Source organism: Molothrus aeneus, chromosome 4 (assembly GCF_037042795.1).
Source record: "Molothrus aeneus isolate 106 chromosome 4, BPBGC_Maene_1.0, whole genome shotgun sequence".
Lineage (NCBI taxonomy): Eukaryota > Metazoa > Chordata > Aves > Passeriformes > Icteridae > Molothrus > Molothrus aeneus.
In genome coordinates, this window is record NC_089649.1 from 29,824,240 (window position 1) to 29,852,059 (window position 27,820).

Below are 27,820 nucleotides of genomic sequence, written 5' to 3' on the forward strand. Positions count from 1 at the left end.
CAAGGTGCTCTCTCCATCTTTTCCTCCTCCATTCTCTTGCCCTGTGCTTCCTGTATCAATATCCTGGCCCAGTATTTCCCCAGTAGTTTGGCCCATCCTGCCCTCTCCACAACATCACAGTCTAACAAGACTTATTGTCCCACTTTATAACTCCTTTCCTTTCCCTTCCCATCTTCAACCACATTTTCTCCCTCCCTGGAATTCAGGACAAGCATTTTTCCATACAATGTTCAACCATCTACAAGGCAGGGGACATCTGGACTGCAGGACACATAAAGGCCTGGGTTGGAAGTGATCTTCAAGATCATTTAGTTCCAACCTCCCCCACTGTGGTCTTTGATGCCACCCACTAGATCAGGCTCTTCATGGCCTCATCCAACCTGGCCTTGAACAATTCCAGATATGGGGCATCTATAAGCTCTCTGAGCAACCCTCAGTGCCTCCTTAGCCCCCGGCTAAAGAATTTCTTCCAAACATCTAACTTAAATCTCTCCTCTTTCAGTTTAAAACTGTTTAAAACTGTTCCCCCTTGTTCTGTCATTACCCGCCTGTATAAAAAGTGACTCTCCCTCATTTTTATAAGCCTTCTTGAGGAACTGAAAGGCCACAGTGATGTCTCCCTGGAGCCTTCTCATCTCCAGGCTGAACAACCCCAGCTCTCTCAGCCTGTTTTCACTGAGGTGCTTCAGCTCCCCGAAATGCTTCTCCTTTGCTTTGTCTAATACCTGCACCAGCAAGTTATCTAGAGGATATTTGGTGTTTTCTCTGCCATCCTTGCCCACATCTGCAGAGCAGCTGGAAGCAGCCACTGGAGGGAAGATGCAGTTCTGCCAACATTGCCTTTGGCTACAGAATGCTTGGTGAGTCCCAGGTCAGTCAGGTCAGTCTGATGAGTACTATGACTAGTAGGACACAGAGTCCTTGCAGCCCAGAGTGTCTCTGGTACATGAAAATGGTCATTTTCCCATGACACACACTCTGCCCTAGCATTAAGCTGCAGTGGTGGTTATAAAAGGGAAAATTGCACATTCTACCTTGCTTGATCCAGCTTCCTTTTCTCACCCAAGCCATGCCTATGGTAGAGCACAGAGAAGGGGATTTACTCCTTTTCCATGAGCCCTCATGATTTATTGCCATGACAACTCACCCCTCTCTAGAGGCCTGGGGGAGCCCTGTGAGCTGGTTTCTCCTGAGTACATTCTTCCTGCAGTGGAGGGTGGATGCCAAACCTTTGCAGAGCAGAAAGGAATGCCAGGCATCCCAGGGTCACACCAGATGCTTTGAAGGCTTGCTAACCCACTGTCATTAACCTTATGCTGTGCAATTGCATGTCAAAATGGGCTACAGGCAGAGCAAGGAGGCCAGCAAACCTGCCCCAACTCAAAACACTCTTCCCTGAACAGGTGCTTCCAGTCTAGAAACCACACAGCATGCTTGCCTGCCTCTACAAGAGACACAGCACTGCATAACTTCAGGTAACCAGTCCCTCATCCAGACGAGAGGGATGACAATTGCTAATAATTTTATTTTTTTTTACACTGAATTTAGCTTTACCAGCACAACTCTTTATAACAGATGTTTCATAGAATTCAAGAAGTATGAAATAGGTGGCACATTTCACAGTGTTTCAGAGATATTTTCAGTGCTACCAGTAGAAAACCTAAGAACTAAGCATAAAAAAGGAAAACTACCACACCTGTCTACTGTTATGTCTAAACTTCTTTTGGGAAGGCATTTTGTTAAATAAAAGCTTATGCTTCCTTTATAAAGCTAGAATATTTCTACTTGAATTTAAAAAACTACAAGTTAAAAAACTCTGTTTCTACCCTCAAGGAAAACTGCATGTTGCAACATTCACATAACCTCAGACATCACATATTTAACCATTTCTCTAAAAACTTCTCAACTGCCAGATCAGTGTAATGGAACTGATGTGCTCCCTAAACCAATCCATTCACTGTGGGTTAAATAGCAAGACAGTTAACGAAACTCCTGGGTTTTGAAGTTTTATTTATAGACTGGATGGAGTAAATTAAAGATTTCGAAATTTTTTTGTTTGCTGTTTCATTCACTCGTAACCACAAAATTAGATGGCAACCATGGTTTTGAAGTTTGAAAGTTTATGGAGACTCAGTATTTCACAAATCCAATTATTTGAGGAAATGCAGTCCATCTAATGTTACTGATTTACTAATTAAATGCCAAAGAATAGTCAATGTCACCAATGTGGTTGGTTGTACAGGGAAGTATCTTAAAACTATTTTAAAATAAAGACGAAAAAAATACAGAATATTGCAAATTATTATTTGAAATTAGCACATTGGAAGAGAGATTTAAAATTCTGTAATAAAGCCTGTGCAAATATATGTCCTAGTTCCTATTCCTTTTATTTTGCTGAAAGCAACTACTAAGGCTTGTTATTAGCTATAACATTGCTTAAGCAATGCCAGCAATGTTCTGACAAATCTCTAGGGATTTTTTTACCACTTTCCTTTTATTATCATACTCCATCTCTAATATTCAATCAGTGCCAAACTGGTTTATGTATGCCAATCTTTCTCACAGAAATGGAAAAATATCCTGCTGTATGTCACAGGCCTGCTGATGTGTCAGGGAGAGACTGAATGGAAGTGGGAAAGGGAAGCAGGAGGGAGGAGGATGAGAGCACCAGCCTGCAGTCTGGTATTTAGCAGAAGTCTCATTTTTTTTTGATCAGAAAGTTGGCAAAAAATCAAAGTGCAGACTAGCATTAGTTAGGTCCCTTTTAATTTAACCTTCGACACAAGCTTCACACATCATGAGGACTCTTCCCTTTTAGTCTAATTTCAGACACAGAACAAACTTGTGCCTTGAAAACTGGCCAGTCCTGAATCCCCATTTTGCTACCTACCTTCAACAAAACATGCTACGAGCCACTGATCAGATCATTCACTGATGAACCTAAATTTCAATTTCTGTGCAGTTATTTAAACACAGCTGAATTTCCCCACTGGGACAAGATTGTACAAGGTTCACTTTTGTCCCTTGTAAAATCATAGACAATGTTTAGGAATGTTTGATTAAAAAGAAAATTCTGGGAAGAACTCATTTGCTGCTTGTGTAAATATAGTTCCTCTTTAAAATTTGATAACAACAGTCTTAATGGAATACTACAACCTCATTCATGCTTTTGAATAAAGTGATTTAAATTGGCATGAACACAGTTTAAATACACTTCTTCCCAGCTAACTGTTGGCAGCTTTTTAATGGCCTGCAGGGACAGGTATGACTCATGCCTGCTCTTCAAAAACTTTTTTAAAATGCAGATTTTTTCCACTGGTCTATTGTGCTTTACAAGTAAACTGAAAGAGACTAAAATTAGAAGGCAGACCACTACCACCAGAGGGATTAGGAACTCCTACGCTATGCTGATTCCAAAAGCTGAATTGGTTGACCTGTACTAGGGACTCTTTTATTTTGGTTCCTACTACATTTCTAGGAAACTTCATCCAAAGTCTCTCCTGGTTACAAATGATTTTAATTCCCTGTGCTTAGAAACAGCGGGTGGTCTCTGCATTCGCATGCAACATTGCACTGAGCAACCCTCATTCTCTGCTATGCAAGACTGAAAAAAGTGAAGGTGCTCCCCCTAAGTAAGCCAGCATGAGAACACTACTTGGCACAAGTCATATGGCAAAGCTCTGGGGTTTTTAAAACAACTGCAGAAACAGTTGTTTTAAAACAGTTTTCATGTGCCTTATGCACAGTATGCTCATATTTACTGATTCTGATTAATACAAAGTTTGGTGGACAGCTACTCTAAGAAGGGAATCCAACAGTCTCAAGTTTAGACTGAGCAATCAACCTGTCAGGGAAAAGACAGCAGAGGATACTAACCTTCCCAGTAATTCAGGCATTTTAGGCAGTGCAGACTACTGGGTTAAAAGCTAAAACAACAAGGTACATTTCAACTCAAGATAGGGATGTCAGCCTCCTTATCAGCACAGTCCTTCAAAGAGCCCTCTGAAATTCTCTTCCTTTGAGACAGACAAGCCCCACATCTGCGGCAAGATGTGTGGGCTACTCAGTCCTGAAGAGCACAAGAGGTGCTCTCAGAGTAGTATCCTGTTAACCAGAAAACCTGAACAAGCTTTGTACTTCTTTATGCAAAGCACCTAGGGAAAAAATGTTAAGTACTTAATTTGCTATATCACAGAGGAAAGTTAAATGTGACTCAGCAGGTGTACATACTGAGAAGCAAGAACAGTAACACTAACTGGGCTTTGTTCACTTTCCTGTTCATGATAGCTGGTTACATTACCATATTATGTGCATCTACTTTAGGAATGGTGGGGTTTTGCTTTTACAGCAGGTAGACAGCTGGCAGTGTTGTATGGCGCTCTGAAAGGAGCTATAGAAACGTGACTAGTAAGCTGGGTTAGCTGTTCAGTATTCCAGGCTAAATGGGAAAATGGGAAAAAGAAAAAAGAGGAAGACTCAGCCAGAGCCTGCATTGATCTAAAGCATGGGTCAACAGTTCTAAGACACAGAAAATCCAACTCATTTCCCATTTCCAATTTCTGGGGGACATCTATTACAATCTAAAAGGTATCTGTTTTGAAGAGTTGTGATACTAACACTGTTTTCTAAGCAGAGGCAGTGTACACCGAGGTTAAAGAGATGGCTGTACCAAAAGAAATCTCATCTCAGAATTTAAAAAAAGTGTGAGAAACAATCATAATGCCCCCTTAACCTCCACAAAAACTATACTCTTTTGTTGCAAGAGAAAATGGAACTCTTCACTTAAAACTTTAGCAGATGCCCAAGTATGAGAATGGGGATGGATACCAGGATAAGGAGCTGTCATGAAGGCTGTAAAAACAACCAGCATACCAAATCCAACCCTCTTGATCTTTTGGAAGGGCATTTTCTATATCTGCAACTGGCAGTTAACGTTTTTCTGGTTTTATATCTACCTAAATATATAAATAAGTAATCAAAGTGTCCTCAGCTCCTGAGGAGAATTTGTGCTCAAGGGTATGTGACACTTAGAGAGATCCCAAGGAGTGGTTCATATACCCTTCATCTTTTCTCACTGCTGAGGTACTGACTTAGCCCTCAATGAAACAGAATGTGCAACTGGTCTCCAAACAAGACCCCACCATGCAAGCAGCCAGCTGATGGTATAACAAGAGAATCAAAGGCTGCTGCAGTTTTGTCCAGCTGTCACATATCCAGCTTACATTCTCTAACAAAAGTCTGAGCAATAACACGTAGATCTGAACAAATCTGGTCCTGCCCAACCAAAACCTCAGTCTAAAAGAAATTACCTAGTAATTTCTTCCATAAAACACAAGAATTTCAGGAAGGTAAATAACCATTTTATGCCCCTGACAGGTCTTTCTAAACCTTCTACAGGTTTTTCCAACTTTTGATTTCCCTGAAACAAAACCACAGTTCTCACTAATATTCTGGAAGAACAGACAACTAAGAAAAAATTTTCCAGCGCTCAGATGTTAAGACTACGTCCCCGCAGCATTAGTGTCTTCAAAATGTTTTAAAATGAAAGGGAAAAGAGAAGTAGCTTGCAGTAGTTTCCAAATAATGCAGTTATACTACGTTTTATCTGTATGGATGCCATCATGGAATTGCACTATTCCTTTAGGGGCCTTTGGGAATGAGGTGAAAATATTATCTTGATCTGCATTAAACCAGTAACTGAATTGAGTATATTTGCTTCTTCATGTTCAGCGAATTTCAAGAAGCTCCTAATTTGTTAGCACTTTTCAGAGTGATCTTGAAGCTGGAAAGGAAGGGGACAGCTCTTTGTATATAACAAAGGTTTGTCAAATAACATCAATATTCCTCATAATAAGATTGCCCTTTCAAAGTAAGAACTACTTAGAGACAGGGTAAAGACCCCAACTCAAAGGGACCCAGTGGAGCGAGGGGCTCACAAGCTGAGGGCTTAACCTAGAGGTGAATCAGACTAAAAGCTTGGCTAGGAATCAAGACTGCTTCTTCATGTTGCCATTCCCACCTTTTGGTTGTAAACAAACTCTGGGGCCATGGCTGGGAACACCGAGTCTGCAAGAACACACTCTCCATATCAATGCCTCTATGCAAAGCAGAGAGGATGACTGTAGACAAGATCTGTAGAAAACCACAGTCGACAAGGAAATAAATCTTTAGGAAGACGAGGATACTGAGCTTTTACCAGTTCAAATCCCACTTGCAAATACATGTGAAGATGACCACTGATAACCAAACATGCTTTACATCAAGAACAGTTCTGGATCAGAGGCCCATCTGCTCCAGAAGCATTCCTCATGCCTACTGCTATCTTCTCCTAAGGAAATGCCACACCTCTCTACAGACATTCTTCACTGTAAGACAGCATACCTTCCATAAGCTTTTCTGAAACAACTTGTCAAAACCAGCTCTCAAAATGGCAAGCCATGGGGATACTCTCTGCTGGATATAGCTGTACCAGAAGAGATTACTCTCCCCTCCTTAACAGATTTCAGTCCATGAGCTAAATTGGCTTATACAACTATATATAGAAGTAGATCTTTGGCAATAAATGCACGTTTTTCCCCTTAAACAGGCTAAGAAGTGATGACATGAGCAGCTTAAGTGGCAGATCTGAAGCAGCAGAAGTCTGCTGGCAGGATGCATGACAAATACCTGCAAGTAGCCCAAAGGGTGGCAGTTTATCCAGCCAACTTAGCTGAGCTGGAAGATGACATGTTCACAGTACCAACTGGTCACAATCACAGAAGCCAAGATATGTTGGATTCCCCATCACTAGGATAAGTGTGCTGAATTCACTGGGGCCTCATGGTACTGCCAGGATTTGACCCAACATCTTATAAGCCCGTATTACTGCTCCTTTAATCATTAAAACCTCCCAAATCCAATACGTGCAAAGAGTGGTACATCTGACTTCAAAAGCAGCTTTCTTTGAGAAATTCTAGAGGCAAATTACTTAATCCAACATCAAGATATCTGTCATAAAATTCAGTTGTGCTTGCTATCCACTGTTGCAGTTACAAGACCTTCTCCTGTACTGGCAGTCCCAGCTCACTCACACATATACACATTAAAATCCCCTGTTGTCTGATGGGACATGCCAAGTCATCTGTTCCATATATGTTTTCAATAAATAGATACACCATCAGCATTGCTAAAATACATTTCAATTATTCAGTTCAAAACCAAGTTGGTTGAAACCAGCCTTTGGTTGAATTTATGTTTTTCTTTTTTTTAAAAGGAGTCCTGAGTCCTGTTTCTAGTGTTGCTACATGTGACTTTATGCAACACCTGAGCCCTGTGAAGGGAAAACTGTAGTAACATACACAGAGGATAGATATGCCAGGGGCTTAAGTTCTGCTGAGAATTACACGTTGGCAAATATATACAGGGTCAGCTTGCAGACAGCTAACAGCAGCTCCTTGAAGTGAAGGCTTGGATTCATGGCCCCTTGCTTTCTCAGTGTATGAGACAGGCTGGAGAAGCAGCGAGAAAGAGCAGCAAGAGGTTTAATACTACTAGGAGATAAAGCATAAATGTTTCAGAAACCCTTGATTACATGCTCCAAAGCCCACTCCACAATGATTCCCTTACTATCAGTCAGGACAACTAAATTAAATCACACTTTTATTCTGCAGGCGTAAAATGAGACATCAGCAAAACAAACTCTAGTAACTTTTTACTGATGTATTTTGAAGGTGGTTTTGGCTTCATCAGATAGAAAGGCCTTCCAGTGAAATCATTCTGCTCAGATATTACTCATAAAATGCATTTGCACTCAAAAGCTTCAACTTCAAAATCAACTGACTTTTATTAATGAGGGTGTGTTCTCCTAAACCCATAGATGAAATACCCAAAATATCTTCAAATCACACATTTCTTTCACCACTTTCCACAGACCTCGTACCGCCACACCAATTCACGAGACAATTTTATTACAGAGCCCTGCTCCTGTTGTAATGATGATGACAGAGCTTCCCTAGGACTGTGACTACCCTCCAGGCTGACACAGCTCTGGGGCACCAGTGGAAGCAGTGCCCACTGTGCCTCAGTGGGTAACAGGCTTTGCCTGTCATCTGTCACTCATCCTTTCCCCACAGCCCCCTGTACCCACCTGCAAATCCCCTCTGGTACAAACAGCCCAACCTAATCCACTCCAACAAACCAGCCAGGGTGGCAGAGACTTAGTATTTAAAATACTTCATTTTGACAAACAACATTGCCAGCAGCTTTGAGAGGGCATTTCCCTTAAACAGAAGGGTTGTTTACCTGAGCTTACCTAGGCAAAGAAGCTATGAGGATTGCAGTGGGGTAAACTGAACTGGATTTTGCAGACACGTGGCTGTGATTGCTAGCGTATTCCTCCTATGGGTTGCGCCGTGGGAGCAGAGTACCCAGGAACAGCTGGATAAAATAATATCTTAAATTGGTGCAGCTTCTTGCTGAGACTGAACTCTTTGCCAACAAAAGTGCTCTTTGCCCACCTTAGCTGTGACCAAGTGAAGGGTTTGGTTAGCAGAGAAATAGCAGCTAAAATTGGAATTTTCCAAGCCATAAGACTTTAAGCAAAGCTACTACACAAGGCATCATCACTTCTCTGGAAAGTACTCTGGCAGATGCAACAATGCTCACTTTTTTGTCAAACCAGAAAATCTCTTTATGCTATCATGAAGGCATAGTCATCATCCCCGTGATTTGCCTGTAAGTGTAAGCCCTCACAGATGACAATACCCACCTCAAAAAAAAAAACAAAAACAAAAAACAAAAAACCAAAAAAAAACCCCCAAAAAAACCCCACCAAAAACAACACCTAAACGCTTTGACAAAGCCTAATCTGTTTACAGAAGTAGAGACCATCTACTAACCAACCTGAAGGACACTTTTAAAGGCTGTATCTGCAATCTCTTTAAGAAATCCACTCATGAACAGAAATCTGCAATATAAAAAAAAAATCCTGGGAGGGAAAGTCCAAATATGTAAAAAAGTACAAAGTCAAAGACAGTACAAAGAGTTTACAACCTTCTCTCTCTTTCTGGCTTTTTAAAAAAACTTCTGTTTGAATACCTGATTTTTTTTTCCTTTTTTCTGCTCACTGGTAAATAAACTGAACAGGCAATTCCTTTCCCACCTATTTCAGCAAAACCATAATAGTAAACTGTTTTTTTGTTTGTTGCAGCAGTTGCAAGAGGTGAAAAGTTATTACTCAGTGAACCTAGTGGATTTATTTAATAATGCTTTTATCATAAAACTATGTTTTTCTTTAAACATGATAGACTTCTTTTGAGATTAGAAAGCTTCTCTCTTCTCATAAAACATTTTCCTTCCATTTTAGCTGAGTTTCTTGTGCCAAGATGTTTGAAAAAGGCAACTTACACAAATATTTATACATAAAATCCTCATGATAGAAAATACAAAATTAACTTTACAAATGAAAGTGACTTTCTTTATAATCAGAGTCCAGAATTTAATGCTAGTATTTAAAACATATAAAAGTACTTTACCACAGAGAAATATAACACAACATCTACCTCAAATGTCAGAGATAGTTAACTTTTCTTGTATGTTTGGAAAGGAAATCAAAAGAAAACAGTAGGAAAATATATTAGCTTTGCTTTTGAGTGTTGAGAGTAAATAACTTCTTTATTTTTGTTAACCCATGTCATATCAGAATTCAGCCATTATAATTTATGTCCTTTTAGAGTTCCAAAAATGAATGGGAACTTTACTCTCAGAACAGCAGAAGCCATAAAGACAACACAACAAAGAACTGAGAATGTGATGGAACAAGTAATGAGAGCGTAAATCTGAAGTTCAGTGCTTCTCTCCATTATCAGTGCATGGTAATTTTATGCTATTTTCTGCTGAGGCTCCTTTGAACAGAACATTGAAGAGTGATTACATGTCCAAACTTTAATAAAATGTCAAAATCCACTGTTTCATTGTATCTGCAATTGTGATGGATTCCTCCTACACATGGGATAAGAAAGGATAGAATTTTGTATTCATGGTGCTCCAAGCACTATGTTTTAAGTTAGGGCTTGATGTAAATCAGTTATTTGCCAACCAGAAAGTCATTATTATAACCTCACATTTTAATTAAAAAGTCATTTTTGCTTTTAAAAATATGGCTTCAGATCTTGAATACGCTTCTATAAAATAAAGATTTTTAAAAATTCATTCAGTGGCTCTCACCACAAAACAAATCCATGGCCAACACTGTATGTCACCACTACAAGGGGTACAAAGGACAGCAGACTGGGTTCTTCCCTGTAGTTTTAACTCTGCTTAAACTGAAATAGGAGAAAATACCTCCCTTTTGGGAAAAGAAACTGCAAAATCTCTGGTTTGGCCTCAAAACTTCTACCCTTTACAGGCCAAAGCTCATGCCTCCAAGCTCTGAGGTCTGTCCAATACCAATGGAAAAAACAGCCATAGGCAACTGGGGTGGTCCTGCTTCCACCTTCCTACCTCAGGTGGTGTTGTCAATGCCAGATGGAAGATGGAAACTGCAGGCAAACCAGACTTGGCACCAAAGACATTTGTCCTGCTCTCTGGAACTCCCACCATGTGGCAGTTTCTACAGTCAAGGTTAACTATATCCTAACCTGCAGGCTAAAATTCCCCCACTTATTTTTCAAAGCACAGATATCTTCAGACAAAACAGAACCAAACTTTTGCTATTGACTTCTCTCTGTATTTTGGACAGACCCTCTTTTTACAATGAGACTGCATGTGAAAACTTGTTACTCAAAAGAAATTCCTTTTTTACTCATCCTACTGTCTACAGATGGTGACAAAAGTAGTTCTTCCTACCTATCACAGAAAAAAGAATCACTCTTTGAGTTTCAACAACCAAAAGCATCGTAAAGATTGTACACAACCTATGCAGTTCCCCTTGTAGAGGGAACATATCAAAGAGACGATATCTGTCAAGAATGCACAGTGAAATGTTGACAGCCAATCCAATGGTATTTAGTCAGCTTTTGCACAGTGGCTGTTGCAGAGCTGAAAAGCAAATCTTACCACAACCTTCTTGCCAGGAGATTTAGCTCTCCTATGAGCTGGGCTTTGATGCGTCAGAGAGGAAAGGATAATTGTTGCGTTTTCTTTGGAAACAATGCAATAGTGATTGTGAGACATACTTGTCTGAATTAGATGTATAATACCAAGTCTCATAAGAGACACTCTGAACTTATAAAGCTTGCCTGGCAGTGATAGGAGCTATTAAGGGGTCTGCTTTAATGGATAAGAAACATGACAACTCCCACAGAGAATCAACTGGTGCTGTGCTGGAAGGACTGAAAATGCAGTCCTACTGCACTGGTCCTCACAGAGAGAAAAATGAACACATGGTTCACATTAAGATGTCCAAAAGTGTCCATCCTGAATTTTGTTGAGAAATACATGAGTGAAGAACTTTGACTTCTTACATCCCTTCTGAAAGAATTTACTGCAATTAAATTAAGCTTTTTTTTGTATTCCCCAAATGTAGGTCAAAGAGCATTTGCAGGTCCAAATGTTAATAATCATTTTGAATCTGATGGCACTGAAAAGAACCTTGAAATAACAGATCTGATTGGTGAGGCAGAAACATGAAGCTGGTTTGCCACCTTATTAATCAGCCTAAGTAGAGGTTGTCTGTGTTAGTCCTGCTCTGAAAAATGACATATTGCACCTAGATTATTGCCAGCTTTGTGAGACAGCTCTCTCTTAAATCCTGACAAGTAGAGAGACATAATAATAATAATAATAATAATAATAATAATAATAATAATAATAATAATAACAATCATCATCATCATCATCTTATTGCTGCCCCTTGCCCATTCCCTCAACATAAAGAGGTCAACCAGCAGCCTATTGAGTGAATTACCAGGGAGGATGGGTACCCACAGACCAGGTGTCACCCCAGAATTAAATTTCTGCCTGGTGAACCATGCTGTCTGATGTACATTCTCATCTGATTTAGAGTGCACTCTGTAATAGGAAATTTCTGTTACCAAGAGGAAGGTGACTGTCTTTCTGCCTTGGAAATAATTGAACCCATGATGGCTATTACTTACAAATTCCTCATCAGATGATGTTTTCAGCTAACCAGAATTAATTTATTAGCCACAGTTTCAAGACCTCAGGGTCTCCCTGTGTTGCAGCCAATGGAGGCTGTACTTTCACTCTTCCTGGTAACACAGTGCCCAAACTCCCATGGACCAGAATAAGTGCTTTCCATTATTCACAGCTGACATCCATCATAATAATTTGTCTGTCTATTTCACAAATGGGGGACGTCTTTGTATTTCTCATATTGTCTTCAGAGGGGATAGGGTATTTGTTTCTTTGCAATTCCTATTTTGAATTAAGGCCATTTTCAATTCTTTTATCGACATTATTCTCAGAGAACAACTCATTCCTCGTGGTTTTCTTTTTCAGTGCAGACCTTCAGGCTGACTTCTTTGACACTGTATATCCACCCCACTTGCTGGAAAACATGATAGACTGAAAAAATGCACCCATTTGCTTCAGCTTTCCATTCATACGTGTCCAAAACTAATGTGAATCAGGACTTTCTTCCCTTCCAAAACCAAATGCAGGATGCAGCAACAGAAGTGACTTTAACAGTCACTAGTCATAACACAGTAAGAGAACAGTAGATGGGCTGGGATTATGCTAGAAGACTTCCTAAAGAGACTTTATAGCACCATGCTGTATAATTCCATTCTGTATTTTTACACAAGGTCCTTGGTAACCTGAACATACTTCCAGGAATCACTCAAGATCTGAAGCAAGATAAAAATACAGCACTTGTGATTTCTGCACAGCTTTACATAATATATTTACAGGATCACATCCAAGAAGTTTATTTAAACAAACTTATGGACAGCTACTTGGTGACTCAATGAGTGAAACTGCAGAGTGGCACCAATGTAAAACTAGAGAAGGGCATATGTTAGCAAAGTGAATTACTGCAAGGCTGGTGAATAAAGCTACTAACCACTTTCCTTCAGGACTTTTATGCTGTTGCAGGGTATTTCCACATGCCATACACCTTGTTATGCTTGTGTTTCAACAATACACATGAAGGGCCAACACCACAACAATTTCCTAATTATTTTAATTTGCCTCATTTTTTGGAGAAGGTTTCCTAATTAATATTAAGCATCAAAAATGCTTCCTCTTGAAGCTTCACTGAGCTCTTGAGTTTAAAGTACAGCTGTTAAAACAGGCTCCAGGGATACAGGACTGATGTCTTTTTTTCTTTTTTTAAAGTGGATAACTTTACTGGTTTGGATTATTTTTCCAAAACTCAACACTGAAGGCTTCTCAGCAAAGTCCTACAAAGCAGAAATATTCCCAAGAGAAAAACTGAACTAAAAGCCTGGCTTTTTCTAGGGAAGCAGAAAATTTTTTCCCAAAAGCAAAAAACTTCAAGAGGACATTCTCTGTTGCCAGTAACTGACAATTAGGTTTTGCCCATGGGTTGCAAACACAATGAAGCATCCAGCACAGGAGAGCCAGGACCCCATCATGACAAAGACAGAACCACAATGTCTCTGAACACTGTGAAGTTTCAGTAATTTCCATCCTTTCTCTGAAAACTGTCTTTGATGTATTCTCATTGCCAGTCAGTTGCTTCAGACGTTGATTGCTCATTACACTGATTTCTCCACTGTTTCCAGTTCACTGAAGGTTTTATCATGAACTTTTCTGAAACAAATCAGTATAAAATATCTTTAGTGGGATGAGGTTTTGGATGGAGCTTAATTCTGCTTCATCCACAGTGGTGCCTGTTCTCTGTCTGCTTATTAGCAAAGCTTCTTGTAGCTTTTACTGCATCTATTACCTTAGATCCTACCACAAATTTTATCACAAGACTCATGTGTAGACAGTGTAACAGGCAAAGGCAGAGAGCTGGAGATCCCTGAGTCCATTCAAAGCTGTGCATCTGTTCTGAGAACCAAACATTTACTAGCCATTAGGTAACACTTTAGTCTTTGCATGCATTATTTTTTAAATAATGTGGAGAATACAAACAATATACCTATAAAAATTACAATGGAAAGGAATTCTGTACATTTTTCAAAATATTTAAGGTAGAAACATACAAAAGGTTTTCAGAGGTAGTTCTCAGACTGTAAAATGTAATCTGCTTTCCACAAATCCCAGTCATTTGAGATTCCCTACCACAAAGATGACATCATAGATCTGGGAGATTGTAACTTTTACCATGAATTGAATCATTTTGTATTTAATATGAAAAACTTATCTATGCACTCTGACTTCTTTTACAGCAAAACTTCAATTATTTACCATCCAAACACTCCCACTGAATTAGTTTTACACATGGACTTAATTCAAATTAACGTTGAAGTTACATGATACTTAAAAACATCCAGACTAAGATGATGAAGTTCCATGTTACCACCTATCCATGGACTCAAAAGTACCTAGTGCTTTCTGCTATGGAAGAACAAACTGCCTGAACAAACTTGTCCTCATAAATTTAGCTAAAAGGATTTCTGAGATATACTCACACAGTTTTTTGTTCATCTCTACTCATCAAACCACCTCACAGAAAACCTAAACTGAAGCCACAAGGTTGAGCACAGCACTGAGTGGGGTCCTTATCAAGGAGCTGCCCCTTTGTCACACCTGGACACCACACAGCATTTGCACCATGGCTCCCCCATGTTCAGCTGTGCCAGCAGAAGATGCTGCTGTCCCCTCCGCAGAACCAAAGGAACAATAAATCCACTTCATGTTAAATTAGCTGGGTTAGTGCAAATCACCCATTTAAATTGGCTAAGCTTTTCTGGCTGGTTGCTCCACAGCCAGTGTGGGAGCTCTGCTGGCTCCGGTGAGGCCATAATTACCACCAAAGGGGCAATAGGAACCTGCCGGGGGGAGATGAAGGTTTCCAGTGGCATGGATTTTAGCCAAGTGAACGTCTGTCTACAACCTCCAGCATGTGATTTTTAATCAAAGTAGTGATACTAGCACAGGCAGTTACAGGAGGGCCTTTACAGTGACAGCAGCTCTTACATCTGCTCTTCATGCACCACAGATCCGTGTGCACTTGGCCAGTTAAAGCTGTTTAACCCCTGGGTATTCTACCACCTTTCTGCAAGAGGTTACTGACCTTAGAGCTCTGCTGCTCTTTCATCTCCTTCATGCAAAACATTTTCCAGGTAGCTTAAATCACTTTTGATAGCCTTTTAAACTTAACTAACTTTGCCTAAAGTGAATGAGATCATTTACAGGATCCATTTGCCAGCAAAGCTGAAGGAAGGAAATAACTTCTGGCAGACTACTAGATGGTACTGGAAAAAGAGGGAGAAAGCAGGAAGGTGGGCTGGGGGCAGAGGTGTGCAAATAAAGCCTCCAAGAATCACAGCTGGATTCAGAAGATGGCAGCTGTTCATTACCTCTTCTTGCACTTTCATATAGCTGCATTTGAAGACAGATGTGTGAAAGCAAAGTGCTAGAGTTTATAAATTCAGGGGGTGGAGGGGAACTACCCCTGCTGCAGCAGCTATCACAACAGGGTCTTACTTTGGCCATTACTTTTTTTTGCTGCATTTCAATACACATCAAAAACTCTAATAAATTGTAGTTGATTTAAAGAGCTTGAACAAGTTGCAGTTAGTGAATTCCCCAGTTTGCTCTTGACAAAGTCAGAGTGAATGTGCTTCAGTGTGGAACCTGACCAGTGAACAGCATTTCACTTGCAACTCAAAACTCATATAAATCTGTGCTTCAATGTTCTCAATGTAATTTTGAATGTGATCACTAACTCAATCAAAACAGAACTCTTCATATCACATTTTAGTGTGTTAGCTCACACTATAGAGAAGCAATGGAATTTTGCAGCTGAACAGTGCTGTTCTTTAAAATCTCCTGATGTTTTCTCCTGATGTAACTATTCTTGAAATAAAACTCTGGTCAATAGTTAAGCAGGTAAGAAGCATATGGATTTTTTCTCTCAAGAACATAAAAATGTGGCCTCAATTGTACATATATCTGTTAACTGGTCTGGAATAAGAGCTCATCTTCTTACTGCCAGGCACTGGCTTTACACACTACAGTTGCTTGCTGTGCTGCAGGACCAGCAGCTACAAACACAACATACCTCCTTATTATAAGTAAAAGAAGGCTTATGGATAGTGGCAGAATTTTTCACTATCCCAAATAATACAGCTGGGATGGGGGCAGGGGAGGAGACCAAAATGTTGAGCTGATAAGGTTCCAGGTATACCTGGTGTGGTGAACATTTTAGGTACAAATCTGAGTCTTGCTGGCTCCCACCAAGCAGAAAGGGCAGTGTTAGTAATGAAGGAGGAGTTTGTCTCCAATGGCAAAGAAGGAGGTAAAACAAGGGGACAGAACCCCAAGATTATGGCATCCCATGAAATCAATAGCTCTATTGACTCTATGGTTTTATTGTCCCAGGCTCAATGCTTTGGAAAGCATTCTGTAGCTTTTCCTGGAGGATTAGGACTAGGAGGGTCAGAGACTGTGTGGGTCTCTGAGAAATGTTAACCCACCACTGTTTCCATCCTTCATCAGCTGTCAGAGCACTCCATCTGTGCGAGGCTGCTTAGTCACCCCAGGGCGTCCCAAGGGGCTCGGAGCAATGCCAAAATGCACCGAATTCCAGAAGGAAGCCAGGAATTTGATGATCCTGTTACAAGGGCCATGCACTAGAGCCACACAGAGCTGTGCTAGCACATACCAATTACCTTGTATTTCAGACAGTAAATGATTAACTTCTATGTCTAAATGCAGAACACCTGTTCCCAGCTTGCACTTATAATATCCACTTGTAATATCCAGCTTCCATTGCAGGCCAGGAAGAGCAGTCCCAGGGCCCTAAAGCTTGTTCTCCCTTCTTAGCTACAGCAATAGAGCCAATAGAAGATGTACTGGCTCTAGACACAAACTTTGTTCAATTTCTCTTCAGATCACCTCAGCCAGTGCAGTGCTACTCATTCTGCTAGCAAGGGAATCCATTTCCATGTGTATGTAAAGGGTTGGCTTCTGGCAAAGGTTTATATAATTGTACATAATGCAAAGTTCAGTCACAACATCAAAAGGAAAATTATTTTTCCTTTCATGAGGTCTGGGATTTTACTCTTTGTTCACTCATTTGTTTTGGCAAGAGCCCTGATCATGAACACAGCATACACAATCCTATGGTTTTTTTTAAAAACCCATAAACTGAATCAGGGGTTGCTGAAGGAAATGAACTGTGAAGTGGGGGCAGCAGGATAGTATCTAACATTTTTGCAAACAATCCATTTGTCACTTTCATGGACCTGGGTTAATTAATATTCTATAAAGGTCTTCCAAAAGTTGAATACCTCTCAAGTTCTGAATTCATGGGGCTGACCTTAGCCTTTCTCAGAATGATTTTTAATGCAGTCTGTTATCAGCAAAACCCGTTTAAACACATGCCCCATCTGCCAGTACCCCATTTGCAAAAGAGCTTCTTATACTTGCAGACAGTAAAGCTTCTGCCTGCTTCCCTCTCTCCTCTAAATACCAGCTGTATGGTAATGAGCACAAACAGCTGAAAAATACTGCACAGTAACAAAGCTGGTACGAAGCGGGCAGAACAACGCATCCACTCAATGAGGCAGTTGTAGCATGAATTTAGCAGATTAGCTATTGAACAGGGGTGGGGGGAGGTTTGGAAAAAATGTAAAGGGTCTACACAGATAGCAAGAAAATGAAAAGAGACCAAAAGGGCACAGGCTACCAAAGAAAAGCCCAAATTCTAAAGTACTTTTGTTGAAACTGCATGAACCAATTCTTCAAATTTTCTAAGGCTTACTCGTCCTGTACTAATGATATGCCAAATGCTATTCTGATCATTTGCAAGTTCACTTAGTTTTTAAAGGAGGCAACTTGTTAATGAAAGTCTTCCATTCATTAACAAATCTCTTCATTGGCTGGGGGTGGGGGAAGTCCTTAAGAACAGGAACACGCTCTCCTACTTCAGTCTCTGGTACTTTCAGCATGTGTGACCAACAAGAACCATACTATCTATTAACTTTTTGCATAATAGCCCTCTCAGTCTATCCATTTTTTAAAGACATTTATTTAAACGCTGACAATATTCACGCTACCCTCCAGACACTGACAAGCTTTTTAAGCAGTGAGCCTAAAAGACACTTGCTTTTAAGAAAATTTGTGTGCAACTGCATTCAGCTGACATGCATACAAGGCATGCAGTTGAGTATTTGTTTATACGAGTGGCTAATTTGATATACACTGTTTGCATAAAGTCTTAAAATGGCACATGCACTTTTGCACTTGAAATTACACACATCTGTCTAGTGGCAGATGTGAAAGATGCATGCAGTTTTGATATATAAAGCTGATGTGAAAATACAGGACTTTTTTTCCTGTTTGTAATTTCCCATTGGCATCTAGTGTGTTACTGCTTCTTTTGAAGAACTGGAGCCTAACACTTTCAAAGAAAAAGATGAGAAAAGATGGTGTATTGACACTGCCCAAGCAAGTGCTCTGTCAAAAGTTTGATACATAGGGTTTGGGGGTTTTAAATTCCTAATTAAAAAGCCTTACTGTTACAATCCCTCAGCATCCTAACATTTTTCTTTCATTTTTCTTTAGTGTCAAGTCTAGTAAGATGTTTTTCAAAGATTTATCCACTGAGACATACCGCAATAAAAATACTATATTGTTTCTAAAAGTAATGGAGAATGAAACCTTCTATCTGGGCAAAAAAAGCATACTTACATCTAAGGTCATCACAATGGAGCTCCTAAGAAAGCAAACAATCTTTTAACCTTTATACATTGCACTTACAGAGTTAAACAGAACAAATCATTTATGTTACTGGCTTCTGTTCACTGCTGATCACAGAATAAACAAAAACAAAAAGAGAAAGCAATTTTCTCAGGGCATGAAAGAGCTTGTCATGCAGCTATACAATGGTATTCACAGATGATATTTTTATAGAAGAAATAATAGAAGAAAAACCCCCACTATTGACATTCACTGTAAGTCTCTACCTAATTTCAAATTTTAATGTAAGTCAAATCTATTAAATTTAGGTTAAAGAACGTGTACTTTGATCTTTCCTGGAGAATTCTAGCACACATTAAAATATTTTTCATCTTTTAAGCACCTTCAGGAACTCATAAAAACTTTATGGAAAAAAACCCAGGTAACAGACACATTCAACATACAGAGATGCATTAAATGTCAGCTAATGATTAATTAGTCATAAATGACTTACTGGCTAAAAAAGTGTTAAAATTCATTTTATATACTTATTATTAGTCATTATAATTATCAGTGATTCCCATAATTTTCTGTACTTATAACTTAGCACAAATAACACTCAGTTCTTATTTTAATTCTGCTCTCTGAATTGTTTAATATGCACCATGATGAAAGCTGTTAGCTTAAAAACGCTAAGCAAATTAAAGTGGTTTATTATGAGAAAAGGTACAACACTTGAAGCCATGCAAAAATTAACTGCCAGAATTACTTTTGTTCTTTTCAGAAACATGTATTTCTTCAGCTCATCAGCACTCCAGGAGCAAAGAATATGATATTACTATTTGCTATGTCACTAACCCAGGTATGCCTTGGTATCTTCAAAGGAGCCTGAGCTGCTCAGTATCACTATTTAGCTTCTCAGACTATGGTCCTGGGGTACTAAAGCAGTTCCAATGAACAAGGAAAGCCCCACTTATTCTAGAAGATTTCAGCTGTAACAGTGCAAGACCTTTTTTTTCATGTTTCATATAAAATTTTCTAAAACTGAATTTTATGACTTAGAAATAAAATTAAATATTCACAGAAAAAACCCTGAAGTTGTCTATGAAAAAACCCAACAATCTAACATAAAATATTCAAAAATATGCAAGAAAAAGCTTGTCACTGAAACTCACTGAAACTGGCAGAGCTACACTCACTCATTTTTAAAGTTTAACCTCAAAATCTTCATGATCCCTGGCATTTGGACAGAACACCAACTACAACAACCAAAAATCATAAGGGAAGACTGGAGTGAATGTTGGCTCTGTTGAGAAAACAGTGGCATGAGAAATTATCAGAGAATCACAGAATGGTTTAAGGTGGAAAGGACATCAAAGATCATCTTAGTTCCAATACCCTTGCCACAGACAGGGTGCCACCCACTAGATAAGTTGCTGAAAGCCCCATCCAGACCAGCCTGGAACACTTCTCAGGATGGTGCCTTCAAAACTCCTTTGGAAAACCTAGTTCAGTGCCCCACCACCCTCACAGTGAAGAATTTCTTCTTTATATCTTTTCTTCTTTATATCTGAGGATTATACCTATACTCATTGTTTCAGAGAATACATCCCAAGATTAGGACCCTTCTCTTTGCAATTATGGTTTCAGGAGAGATTGAGAGAATGCCTCCTTTGGATACCAATTTATTCTACTGCGTAAAAATATATCAGGTATCCTCAATATTTCAGTTCTGTAGGATGTCAATTAATTCATATAGAATGTGCCATTCACAAGGAATAAGTCTTTCAAATGTACTTTAATACTCAAAGTGAAAAAAAACAACTAAGCAAAAATCATGTCAAAGTTGCTTTGTTCATGCCCTTTTATATTTCAAGACTAGCTGTACTTTGCCAGCACTTGTCCATGATCTTCATGTGCTTTTACCATGTGGAAGCCTTTAAACAGTAACAGTCATAAAAAAAACCCAAACTGAATAATATCTATATTCATGAGTATAAACAGTATCAAGGAGAAAACAGTGATTCATTTTAAACAACAATGCTCCTAACTGTACTGATATTTCCAGAATATTTCTTTAACTTAAAAGAATTCTCATGCTTTCTTACAAGTAATGCACATATACACAATCAATAAAATAATCACATTTTAAACATGATATTCCACAAAAGATTGAAAAGATGAACACAGAGGAAGACTTATCAACAGCACTACACTGCCCCTTCACGTTCACTACAGAAACAACACCACAAGCTGCATGATGCAGAAAAAAAACCCCCACCAAATATTAACATAGCAATTATGTTAAACTAAATATTTCCTATATTTTTCTATAGGATAGGCCCTTGCTCCCCCAATAAAACATACAAACAATGGAGGAAAAGCAGAATAAAAATCAAACTCTTTCTTCAGTGGGAAAACGACCTGTTTTTCCCTTGATATGCATACTTGGACCTTCTCATTTTAAAAAGGTATAAATTTTCCACCTTGATTACACAGTGGATGAGAATTGATGAACAAAAGCAATTCAGATAACATTTCTTTGGAAAGAAAAAAAATACTAAAATGGATATATTTAGCCATGACACAAAGTTTTATCTAAGAATGGAACAATAAAGCTTCTATCAGAATCAACTCTCAATGGCATAAGAAATTATTTATGAGTATATAAGCTCCTTCATACATCCTATATATTCCCTCAACTTTTTAAATAACACAGTTTTTTTCCCCCAAGCATCCTGTTTTTTCTAATTTAAATTCAATTGCTATTCTGCTTGTCATTTAATGCTAAATGTGTTGTTCTGAGAGGTGTATAGGTTTTTATTTTTGGTAGCATTAACTAGAATGTCAGTCAGGAACTTTTGATTGAATAAAAAAAGGTGTCCTATATCTCCATGAGACAAATCTCTCAGTGTATCATCAGCACAGGCATAATGAAACCTCTCTCAAGTAGACAAGAACTTGCCATTCTTCCTATCCCTTCCTACAGATTAGCTTCAATGAAGTAAAAGATGACAAAGACCTTACTCAACACCATTGAGATCCAAAATTATACTTTTCACTATTAAAGAAAAAGGGTACACAATAAGACCACAAAACAAACCATTACATTTCAAAGGCCTAATACATTTTTTTTAAGAAGCAGAGTGGTAAAATTTGCAATTTAAAAAAAAATATGCTCAAATTACTTTTTGTGCTGCAAATGTTCATATGGTACACACGATCACCATAATCTTAAGTAGAAAAAGTGCTTTGCAAAACTCTTTTGCTTATAAAAGATCCTAAACGTATTCTGCCCATTACATTGGTAACTCTAAATAAATGGTATATCAGAGTTCTTACTTCTAGGCACCCTTTATTAAAGCCATGGGACATTTTAGACATGCTGTAGTTCACAAGAACATCACAAATGTTTCTCTGGGTGAGGTTAAAAACCCCACCTAGCTTAACAGAGTCTGATCATAATTTAATTTTCTCATGGATTAAACCCATGTCGACCAGGCTATGCAAGCCACATGCATACAAGCACAACCTTTTCAAGGAGAAGGGAAAAATTAAGTTGGCCTGTCAACAGTTATGAAAAAGGGTGCAAAGCATTTCTCCCAATTATGTGTTTTGGAAATTTATGCAGAGAAACTTCAAACCTCGGTGCAATTTGCATGCTTCAAAAAATAAAGCTAAAAAGGACGCTTAAAAATGATTTCCTGTTTTTTGAACTTACAGCATTCCCCATCAGATTTTACTACATTACTATTGCTGTGTCTTTGTGAGTTTACACATACACCATGTATTTAAGAATGCAGCTTTACAAGGACTTCTTACACAGCTTCTTAACTAAGGTCAGGGTAGGGCACCCTCTTGCTAACAAACTGCTATGAGAAGTAGTTCCTAATAAAAAAAGAGATGATAAATAATGGCATGCTAGGTATAAAAAAAAAAACAAAACATTTTCCCACTCCCATAAAGATAATATCCAAATAATTCCCTAGTAATAATGGGAAAACAAAATTCAAGCTTTCTCTCCTGACTACATGCAAGTAGAAACAAGAGGACTTAAAAGACAAGTTTGAAGTTGTTTCATCATAAATCCTGAAAAGTAGTTATTACAGTCAGTGACAATATCTGGGCCATTATGTATTTTATTTTCTCCTCTGGCTACGATTTTTTTACAGAAATGTCTCTCACCACAGTATCTTTCCCCTAAAACACATTCTGAGCTATGAAGTAAAGCTGGTTCTCAAGGGAACCACCATGATCTCTTCAGGGGTTTCTCCCATAGGAAAGAGGCTGTGACAAACAATTTCAGTATTGAGTTAATTGCAAGGTTAATTGAAAGGTTTTTGATTAAGAACAGGGGGTGTATTTCTATCCTACTAATGGCATCTAGAGGTCAGACCTCTATAAGTGCAAATAATCCAGCTTTGACTCTGCAAGCAAGGCATAAAACAAGATTCAAAAAAGGCACTATGGCATAGTTTGCCTGTCCAACGCTTGGTGCACGGTTGTCTTTATAAGAAATGAATCTATTCTCAAGTCACGATACATTCTTCCTCAAGAATATATTCCTGTTGGAGAGACTTCACTGTATAATGCCCAGTGTCACTTTTAAAACTGATGTAAAGTTCTTGTCAACTGGGACTATCACCCTGGGAGTACTAAAAAAATACTTTGATACCTTCTACCACTACAAAGGTATTCTATTTTGCTGACATGCATATACAGAAAGCCACATTTTTAGCAGTACAGCACGGGCTGCTTGGTACTATAGCAACTCATTTTTCTGTTCCACCTTTTGTCAGTCTCACTTTCTGTGTATCTCATGTCATTTGCAGCCAACCAAGCAATGCTGCATCTACGACACAAGCCTGGGACCAGAGTGGCACTTCATGGCTTCCTCCACCCTGTGGTAATTACAATAGTGCTAAACTGCCTCTGAAATTTAAAGCATCTACCAGAGAAGCAGAAAATGCCATTTCCTTCAAGCAACCACCGTAAAGAAACTAAATCACTGCATTGAGACCATAGAAGTGCAGCTCAGGTTGCACCTGTAGAAGACAAATCTCTACAATTATTTACAGCAATCTATCAAATGCTCCTGACCACTTTCAATTTTACTTTCAAGTGAGAGTCAGATTTAGAGATGTTTGTATTTTTATGAAAATAAACATGGCAGAAAATTGAAGCACAACCATTCTCATTCATAAATGAAGAAAGAAAACATTTTACACTTTAAATGTAGTGGCGATCTCTCATCTGTTCTGTCTTGATGCTAGACACATCATTCTGGACCAGGGTGTGAACTTCCCACATGCTGAGTTCTTGAAACAGTCTATATTACCTCAGAGATGTCCAATTTCTACCTTGGTGCAACCAGACACGTGGCCAGCACTCAATGAAAGTATTTTTTCCACTTCAGTTTAACAGAAATAATCCACCCCTGTTTTCCAAGTCAAACAAGGAAAGACAGGGTTTCCTAGCAGCAGCTGTTTCCAAGTTTGGAGACTATGACAGCAGCCACAAGGTGAAAGAAACAGGGAAAATAAGGACATGAGGCAGGATTACCTCAGTTTCCAGACTTGTTTATGAAGCTACTGCTTAAACTATATCTTGGTTCTTGTCTCCCCTCTAGTGTTGTACAGAACAGAAAATGCATACAGAAGATAAGCTAGGATAATTTTTTATTTCATTATTTTCAAGACATGAGGAGTAAAGGACTGAAAAAGGAAAATCAAGCTCCCTTATTTATAATACATTGTAAGACAACACGTAAGGTTTTTCCCATTTAGTGTTTTTCCTATTAAAAATGAGCTCTTCTTTATAAAAAAAAAATAAAACAAAACCTGATTACTTTAAAGTCAGAATATAAGAAAATATAAATGGAAATAAAAAATAAGAAAAAAAAAGCTTAAGATTTTTTCTACTGAATAATAGTAGCAAATTTACCAATTTTTCTATTCATGAAAACCATTAATGAAGGCACATCTAAAAGAGGCCAGATAAAACCTTTGTATTTGATATGGTTTTTGATATGTCTGTGACAGATACACCTAATCTAGGACAGAGTCTTATGAAGCAGCACTGATGCTACTTAGTGGCAAGAAGCTAGAAGGAAATCTTGAAACTCTCCCTGAAGGAAGAGCACCTGTATCTGTGTATGTATTCTGAGGGTTATTATTAAGTAGTATTAGATAACGAGATGCTATGACTCCCCAGTTCTGAATGGGAAAAGAAAGGAAACAACTGCCTACCACCTATAATATTGTATGCTACAGAATGAAAATTATATATTATATTTTGTATTTCTAAAATAGATATTGAAGTTCACAAGCACTGTCAAAGGAATTCAAAAGTTCAGAAAGGTTTTTAGCATATTTCTTAGTAGCAACTGACATTCTTTTAGAAATACAAAGATGGTTGCATATATTAGGTTTTTAATAGGGCAACATCTTTGTGATCCGTGTCATTACATGCTTTGGAATGCCATATCCAATATCTGGCACACTGATCCTTCAAAGACAACATATGTCTTATGTCCTCTCTACTGGAATGCTCTCCTAGTAAGCTTAAAAAGAAAAAAAAAAGAAAAGAAAAAAAATTGCAAGTTTAGTCTCAAGACTCCAAATTCATTCCCCATATGTTCACACACCATCAAAACATGAACTATTTCTCAAAACCCCGTACAGAAGTTAAAACTCCTAGTAAAGAGAGTTCAAAAGATGGACAAAAAAGCATGTGTGTCCCATGTTGCCTCATAGCAAGGAACTGCTTGCATGAAAATGCACAAATAGGTGTCTTGACTTCAGGGTTCTGAAGAATAAGCAAAAAAGAAAAAACTCTAAGATACAGGCAATCTGAAATTAAAATTGAAGTGGAAAATAGTTTAAACTACATTCAAAACTACTACATAATGTACTTCTTTATTTTTCAGTAATTGTCATCATTTCATCCCACTGAGGTTTAATTTGTGTCAATATAAGTACCTTGTAAGAAGGATTCTATTTACCTTCTTCCAAATACATTAATATACAAATACTGTACATTATGCACACAGTTGTTACACTAGGTTAAAAAAAATACATTTTTGTGTCTATATCACAAAGATTAGTTACTTCAGAGGGACGACAGTTCAATTTAATGGTTTTTTGCTCACTAACATTGTTCATGCTTAAGTAGTGCAAATTTGAATTACAAATCTTAAAATCACTGAGAAAATACAAGGCCTTAGGGCCAATTACTAAATAACATGTTTCAATTTTTCTATCAACATACATACACAAAAGACAGAATATGCTGAGAGCAAAGAAACACAGATGTCTCTTGAAAGATTAGTTTTATTAGACTTGCAGCATCTATTATGATTGGGTAACTCAGTATAACCTCGGGGGGGGCATAAATTGTCTACTGAAGCCCAAAGAATAAGCTGAAAATTTTCAGCAATTATGAATTCATGTGGTCTGTGTGTCCACTGCAAGGGGCTGCCAATGCTACTTGTTTCTATAAATTAGGTCCCACAAGTCAGTAAGACACTCCAGAGGTGCAAATTATGGGTTTCACTATTTTTACACTTCAGCAACTAGCAAGAAGTTTTACTGCAGCTTTCCCTCTGCATCAGGAAGAGAGAAAGAGAAAAACTGGGGCAGGGGGCATGAAGGTTTGCACACCCACCTCTCCTCATTGCCATATTTTCAGGAATTAATTAATTCCCTGAGGATATCTTGGATGTCTTGAAGCATTTACTTTCTCCACACACAGGAAAGAACAGGTCACGTCTGATGTGAGCTCTTCCTAAATCAAGAAAAGTAAGGGCTGGACCTGCTAAACATGGCCATAAACGAACAAATATGCAGTATTTATGGACATCTAAAACATTCACTTGTGTGCTCAAATTAAAATGGGCCAGTACTTCAGAACAGGAAACTATCTCCTCTTCACCCACTCAAAAGTTTGGATGCCTTCCCAGAAATCTCAAGACTGGCGCAGGGCTTAGTTCTGCGCCTGCAAGACAGCTGCATCTGGATACAACCCTTCATGGGAATGCACAAGGCAAACCAAGGCAGACAGGTTGAGCAGATGTAATTAACGGAGGTGGTGCCAGAAAGTGATCCCTGTTAACCAGATGCTCCAAAGAAATTCCTCTCAGTAAGGCAGCACAAGAGGCAGCCCTTTTGGAAAGCTTCTCGAGCCGTGCCAACAGATCTCACGGACACCCACCATCACTAACGCGGCTCAGAACCAAGCAGCTCAAGCTGCCTCCTCTTCTTCTGGGAGGGAAGGGCTACAACTCACTGAAGTTTTCTCCCAAGATGACCAACTCTTTATGTAACAAGAAAAGGAAAGTGGACAAGAAACTAAAGGAAATTGACAGACACCAAATTAATTTGACAATTGTAATGGAATAATCCAAACAAAATTGTTACAAACATTCTCTAACCCATACGGGAGGGGCATGGTGTGTCTTGAAAAAAAATCAAGAAACAAACCCCCAAAATGAATCTACTTTGGCAATTTTAATCCATGTAATATTCATACTAATTAGGCACCGACCAAATTAGCTGCTGCTATTCTAACCCATTTTTTTTCTAAAGTGAAGAAGCACTGCTATGTATGTGCCCTTAATAAATCTGGATATTAATTGCAATTAGTGTCAAATTCTCACAGTGCAAAGTGACCTCAACACATAATGACATTTCAAACATGATGAGAAAACTAACCATTTCTATGAGAAGCAATTTTATACCATTAGATGAATCTCAGTCAGAAATAGCACAGACACCATAGATCCTGCCATAGGTTAAAGGGATGATGCAGTCTCGATTCTATAATTTGTATTATTAGGTTTTTTGTCTGTTACCTATTTCTTGCATCACTGTGAACAGAAACAGCAAATAAGTGGCAAGCATACATGTCTAATAAATTAAATAAACAGAAGCTTATTATTGTTTAATACAAAAACATTCCTTCCAACGAGAAAGGTGCACAAGCATCTATTCTGAATGCTATTCAAGAGAAGAGAATTAGTACCAACTATGAGAGTTTATCACCTGCCTGGAGATAATAAAGCAAG

At 38.5% G+C, this 27,820-nt stretch overlaps 1 protein-coding gene across 2 annotated transcripts in view; it reads right to left on the reverse strand.

Moving 5' to 3' along the window:
- FBXW7 (F-box and WD repeat domain containing 7) overlaps positions 1-27,820 on the reverse strand; it is a 177,246-nt gene that overhangs the window by 42,429 nt on the left and 106,997 nt on the right. Inside the window, exon 3 of one of the 2 annotated variants that reach the window (XM_066548186.1) lies at positions 13,629-13,713. The exons of the other annotated variant lie outside the window; for it this stretch is intronic. Coding sequence (XP_066404283.1) covers positions 13,702-13,713 — 12 coding nt within the window. The 3' untranslated portion in view covers positions 13,629-13,701. Of the gene's footprint in view, positions 1-13,628; positions 13,714-27,820 lie in introns of those variants that run through there. 2 annotated transcript variants of the gene reach the window in all.